General features: G+C 65.4%; 1 protein-coding gene across 1 annotated transcript in view; it reads left to right on the top strand.

Moving 5' to 3' along the window:
• SRRM3 (serine/arginine repetitive matrix 3) overlaps positions 1 to 2,403 on the top strand; it is a 29,714-nt gene extending 27,311 nt beyond the window's left edge. Inside the window, exon 15 of the mRNA XM_076354769.1 lies at positions 2,137 to 2,403. Coding sequence (XP_076210884.1) covers positions 2,137 to 2,353 — 217 coding nt within the window. The 3' untranslated portion in view covers positions 2,354 to 2,403. The remainder of the gene's footprint in view (positions 1 to 2,136) is intronic.
• Positions 2,404 to 6,503: the final 4,100 nt, after the last annotated feature.

Below are 6,503 nucleotides of genomic sequence, written 5' to 3'. Positions count from 1 at the left end.
GATGGATGGATGGGTGGATGGGTGGGTGGATGGATGGATGGATGGATGGGCGGGTGGATGGATGGACGGGTGGATGGATGGATGGGTGGGTGGATCGATGGATGGATGGATGGATGCGTGGGTGGGTGGGTGGATGGACGGATGGATGGACGGACAGATGGATGGGTGGGTGGATGGATGGACGGCCAGCTGGATGGCTGGATGGCTGGATGGACGGACGGACGGACAGACGGATGGATGGATGGATGGATGGATGGATGGATGGGTGGGTGGATGGATGGGTGGGTGGATGGATGGATGGACAGACGGATGGATGGATGGACGGATGGATGGGTGGATGGGTGGGTGGATGGATGGATGGATGGACGGACAGACGGACGGGTGGATGGATGGATGGACGAACAGACGGGTGGGTGGATGGATGGATGGATGGACGGGTGGATGGATGGACGGGTGGGTGGGTGGATGGACGGTTGGACAGATGGATGAGCAACTCTGCGGACAGATAGATAACACTGAGGATGGCCGGCTGGGCGAATCAGTTGGCCCAGACAGACGGATAACCAGACTGCCTCCGATATTACAACCTTCTCATCTCTTCCCGTTTTGAGGCATGAAAATAGGAATTTGTTTTAATCCGCGTGTGCGTATTCCAGCAAGACGTACGGCCGCAAGCGTGTCTCTCCCCTGCCCTCCAAAAGCCGGTTTCTCCTCCTTGACATCCTATTGACTCAGGATCCTGTAAGACAGGCAATATTTAGTGCTAGACAAAACACTGTGTGCATATATAGTGCCTCGTTAGCATGCAGCGCTGGCGCGGTACCAGTGGCGAGCTGAGATTACCTCGTTCCTGGCCTATTTGTCTCTCCTGCTATCAGCTGGGAGATCGGGGCCGTGGGGTGGAGGAGGCTGGATTTTCAGAAATCAGCTCTGGCTCGCTGTGGGAGAGGTTTTATTTTGCCCGGGCTGGACTGAAGCTGTAAGGAGGGAGGGCAGGAGAAATACTGTTCATATGGTGGGTTAGAGCTCCCTGCAGCCCTCCCCGATGGATGCCCTGTAAAGAACATGGGCTGGGAAAGCTGCTCCCGCTCCGTTCCCGAGCTGGGTTTTGCCGGGATGTCCCCAGGAAGGTGGCAGGGCCCGGCTGGAGGACACAGCCCACGGTCCCTGTGGGGACCGTCCCCCCCATCCCTGTCACCCAGCCCTGGGATGGATGGGGACGGCAGACCCAGCTCTGCTTGGAGCGGAGCAGTTTCTGCGAGGCTTGGAGGGTGCTGCGGGGAGGGGGCAGCCAGGGGAACACCCCCAGCCCCGCTCACCTGCCCCATAGCCGAGTGAGAAGCCCCAGGGCCTTTCCTTGCCCTCCTGCCCTGTCCCCGGTCCCCGTCACCCCCCCACCCCCCCGGGGTCCGTCACCGTGTGGTCCTGCCTCAGTGATGCCAACTTCTCCTTTTCCATTTCATCCCAAGGTCCCTCTCGGAGAGCATCGCCGCCGGCCTGGCTCCCAGGGTAACCTCCCCCCTTCCTCCTCCTCCTCCTCCTCCTCCTCTTCCTCCTCCTCTTCCTCCCGGACCACTCTGTGTCTCCTCACACCCTAGGATGCCTTCGGCACCCAGCCGCCTCCGGGCCGTGCCTGTGTCTCTCTTCGGTCCCACTAACACTGGGCCGGGAGAAGGGGGCAAGGGGCCGGCTCCCGCACCGGCTCCAGACGTCGCTGGCCCCTGTGTGCCCCCATCCCCGCTTCCCCCATGCTCCCCATGTCCCTCCTCATCCGCAGGCACCGGTGGGCCGCAGCTCGCCTCCCGCTAATCCCGAAAGTCTCTTTTTCAGCAGCTTTCAATCTTTGGTGTCTGGGAAACACAAAAGCCACATTAACCTGCTCACTTTCTGCCCTCGCCGCTGCCTAATCCAGGACTAACACCCCGGGGGGGCTGGGGAGGAGGAAGGGGATGGAGGGTGGGGGGTGATGCTGGGCGGCCGCACCCTGACACGGTGCAGTTGGTCCGAGCCTGGCCACCCTGCGGGGATGCTCGGCTGCCCTGTGGGAATGCTCAGCCGTGCCGGGGAGCCGGTGCCGGACCCCCCTCCCCGAGCTGCCGTCGAGGTCCTGACTCGGTTTCCCTTTTCCATTTGCAGCGCTCGCAAGCGTCCCATCCCCTACTACCGCCCCAGCCCCTCGTCCTCCAGCTCGCTGAGCACCTACTCCTACAGCCGCAGCCGCAGCCGCAGCTACGACAGCTACAGCACCAGCCGCAGCCGCAGCCGGACTCGCAGCCCCCCCAGCCGCTCCCGCAGCCCCAGCCGCAGCCCCAGCTACAACAGCCGCAGCAGCTCGGAGAGCGCCGGCTTCTGAGCCCCCCGGCACGCGGCCGCAGCCCCCCGCCATCCCGGCTGTGCCCCCCTCCGCCCACCCGATGCCACCTGCGCCCCCGGGAGAGACGGGGACCACCGGGGAGGTGGAAAAGAGCCGGGGGCTGCTAAGGATGGACCTGGCGGCGGGGGAAAGCGGGGTCCGAAAACTCAAATGGGTCCTTGCATCGCCCTGGGAGGGAGCGATCCCTCCCCCCCAGGGTGTTTTGGGGGTCGGGATGGGGGGGGGGATATCTTTTTATTTCTGCGAGCGCTGGGGTGGGGCGGGATGGGGTGGGCGAGCACAGAGCGAGGGAACAAATTGCTCAGCAGAGACCTTGGGGCGAGCGGGCGGGGGTGGCTGGGGATCCCCCGGGAGCCCCCCGTGCTTTTTTGGGTTGATTTGACTTTTTTTAGCACAAGCGTATCCTTGCGGGGCGACAGGAGGGGGCTTCTTCAGCCCAGGCTCGGCTGGAGGGCATGATGCCAGCCAGAGGCAAGCCCTGACTTTCCACCGGCAGAGGAGTCACCGTGTCCCCATGGTGTCCCGGGGACAGGGGCACCGTGAATCATTTTGGGCCCCCCCCCCCCAGATCCAAGCACACGCCGAGCCATGGATGAACAAAAGCCGGCAGCACCCACAAGTCTCTTCCCGAGCAGCAAGGTCCGGGGGGCCACCCCTGCGGGTTAACGCTGCTCGTACCGGCTCAGGAGCCGGCCCTGACACCCATCCATCTCTCCCAATTTTGGGGGGGGACCGAGCCGTCACCCCCAGGAGGAGTGAGCTGCGGGCCAAGGGCTGGGCTGAGGATTTTCTGCCCCCAGGGCCACGTTCAGCCGTCCTCCGGCTTCGGCATGTTGTACCCTGCCTTTGGGCTCGCAGCCCCCGGCCACCTCCTGCTCTGGGGCCGAGCGGCAGCTTTTTAAACTTAATTACAGAAAGAGCAAGGCAGGAGGGTCCCGGGCTTTGCCGGCAGCACCGTTTTTGCAGGACTCTGCTGATTTTTCAAAAAAAAGTTCCCCCCCGGGCGCTGAGGACGGTCCTGGCCCCCCAGGGCTGTTGGTGTTTAATCCTCGCGGGCCCCACATTTTCCAGCCGGCTGGAGCAGGATGATGGGGATGAGCCTCCCTGGGTGGGAGAGCAGCTGCCCGGATTAACCCGCTGCCCCCGGATGAAAAGCCAGGCTTTGGCAGTCCTGCTTGACGCTGGTTTCCAGCCAGCCGGGATCGGGGCGGGGGGGGGGACGGCCTCGTTAGCCGGTGGCCTGATGAACCGGAGGTCCGGGAGGGCAGAGATGCGAGTGGAGGGGCACCCCAGGGTCGTCTCCCAAACCCGGCACGTCAAGGAACCAGGCTCAGCTGCAAGGCTGAGGATTCAGCAGCCCTTGGAGAAACATCTCCGGGAGCCGGGCCGTGCCGGGTGCCAGCCTCTGGGTTTCCCACCCACCCCCTGCTCCGCTGGCAAAGCCGCCGGTCGCCCTCTGGGGTGCCCGGAGAAGTGGAGCGGTTAGAAATGGGGTGAACAGGTAAGGAGGGGACACGCTCGTGGCTATCCATGGCTCAGCTTGTCCCCATGTGCCAGCCCCGGACAGGACGGCAGCTCTGGATGTGTCCGTGGCAAGAGGAGGAGACGAAGGGTCTTGCTCCCCCCAAGCCTGGGGAGATGAAGGGCACAAGTGCCCCCAGAATCCCTACGAACCCCTGAGCCGTGTGCTCTGAAAACCATCCCACCCCTCACTGGCCGCTGCCGCAGCAGCCCCCGGGCACCCCGCAGCCCCCGTTCCCCCCCATCACCCCACGGGGAAGCTCAGACTGGCTGCGGGAGCCCCAAGACTCTGCTGGGAGTGGGGAGGGGGTCCCCTGAAAACATCCGAATTCAAGCTGCCGGCGAGGGGTTATTTTGCCAGTGGCCGCAGCCCCCAGCCCTGCAGCCCCCCCGGGGCAGCGGCTCCTGAAAGCCCAAGACCCGACTGCAGCGCCGGCGCAGACAAGCCAGCACATCAGGGAAAATTTCCAGTCTTCCTCTTTTACAGTCTCTGTCTCCTGCCGCGGAGGGAGCTAACTGGAACAAATACTCTGTAGAAATACTTCAGTATTTTCCTCTCGCGCGTGCGCTCTCTCTTTTTTTCTGGGTTGTGAGTACAGCTGTAGATTCAGTGAGCTGGTTCAATTATAATAAAATATACAGTATATATTGTAAATGACTCTGCCGGGCACGGAGCGGTTTCTTCACCAGGGGGAGGGCAGCACGGCGGGGTTAACCTGCTCCCTCCGTGCAGGCTTGGTCTTGTCCAGCTCCCCGCGGACCCATCCTCCTCTCTCCCCCTGCCCGCTGTCCCCAGCCACCCGGGGCTCGCTCCTCCCCGGTGCGTCGGCCGCTGGCTGCGTGCGGAGCAGCGCTGGGCGCCAGTTGCGTGTCTGATCCCCCAAAGCATCCTGCTATGGGGCAGGGGGAAACCCTCTGGGGAGGCCCCTCTGCTGGGGCAGAGGCCTCCCCTCGCATCCTTCCCTGCTCCCTGCAGCCCTCCCGGCTCCCTGCATCCTTCCCTGCATCCCTCCCATTTGCCTGCAACCCTCCCATCCCTCCTGCATCCCTCCCAGCATCCCTCCCATCCCTCCCTGCATCGTTCTCTGCATCTCTCCCTGCGGCCCTCCCCTCATCCCTCCCCTCCCTCCCTGCATCCCTCCCTTTTCCCCGCATCCCTCCCATCCCCTCACCTCCGCAGTCCCTGCGGTGCCTCGCCCCCCTCCTCCCCCAGGCTCCCCTCCAGCCTGCGCCAGCCCCTGCAGGATGCGGCCCCTCGCCTCCAGCCCCGCACGGCTCAGCTGCCTTCACCCCTTTCCCCCACGCCGCCTCAGAGACAGCGCTGGGCTCTGCCCCAAAGGGGTTTGGCAGGGGCCAGCAGGGTGCTGGCACCCACTGCAGCTGCGGGTGGGGGGACACCCCCCAAATCCCCTGCTGCGGCATCCCGCCCCCCCCCCCCCCCCCCCCCCCCCCCCCCTTACTGTGTCCCCCTCTGTGCCCTGTGCCCCATGGGAGGGCTCCCTGCGGTCACACATCACTGCACCGAGTGCGTCGGGTCTCAGCTACCGCCCCTCTCCCGGCGCCGGTCGCTCGCTTCTTCAAAGCAAAGCAGCCAGAGCTCAGCCCCGGGAGGCACATCCCACCACGGTGCCTCTGTCCCCCCAAAACTGGCCGATCCCACTCCACAGGGCTGGGGGCAGAGGGGATGGGGCAGAGGGGATGGGGTCCCAGGGGCTGCCAGGCTCGCTGGGCTGGGAGAACAGCCCTTCCCTGGGATCGGGGGCCTGGAGCCTGGCCCCAAAGGGGAATCCCTTCCCGGGTGCCAGGAGGGCGTCACTGGAGAGACACGTTCGGACGTGAGGGCAAAGGACTAAGGGAGGGAGCCGCCCTCTCCCAACCTGAAAGGGTGCTGCCCCCTCCAACCCCCCCCGGCCCCCTCCAGCACCCCTGACCTCATCAGCTCTATCAGACCCCCCCGGCCCCCCCCAGCCCCCATGGGGTCCCATCAGCCTCCATTGCCCCCACCAGCCCCCGTCAGGTCCTGTAAGCCCCCATGAGCCCCATCGGCCCCACGGGCCCCAGGGCCCCCCACCCCCAGGGCCTGGATCAGCCTCACCCCAGCTTGGTGCCGGGGGGGTTCCCCGCTGCGATGTGGAGCCCCGGGGCCACAGGGGTGCCGGGGGGCTGGGGAGCTCCAGAAGCTTCTGGCTGGCGGGTGACGCAGCGGGCGCGGGGCCACGCACGGGCTCCTCCACTGACTCATCCCCCCCGCCCCGAGGCGCTGGCCCGGCCCCAGCCCCCTCCCCACGCCGCGCATCCCCGGGATGGTTTTACGGGCGAGAAAGGCAGGCGGGCGGGGGTGAGGCCGGGAGCAGCTCCAAGGGCCATCCATCACTCCCAACCAGCCAAACCTCTCGCGGCGAGAGGCAGACGGACATTTCCCTGGCGGGGGAGACGTGGGGGGCTGCCAGCCCCGTCCCCGCGACCCCCACCCAATGCGGCTGCGTGCGACCGCCCCAGCCCCGGGAAAGTTTCTCGTCCCTTCCCTGGGCCCTGCCGCAATTTCCATTAATAGCCAGCTGAGCCGCCCGGCTAAAAATAACCACCGGCCGTCTTCATAAGTCGCCGC

This window comes from Aptenodytes patagonicus, chromosome 17 (assembly GCF_965638725.1).
Source record: "Aptenodytes patagonicus chromosome 17, bAptPat1.pri.cur, whole genome shotgun sequence".
NCBI classification, from domain to species: domain Eukaryota; kingdom Metazoa; phylum Chordata; class Aves; order Sphenisciformes; family Spheniscidae; genus Aptenodytes; species Aptenodytes patagonicus.
Note: the sequence above shows the minus strand (reverse complement) of the source record. Positions and strands in the feature narration are given on the sequence as shown.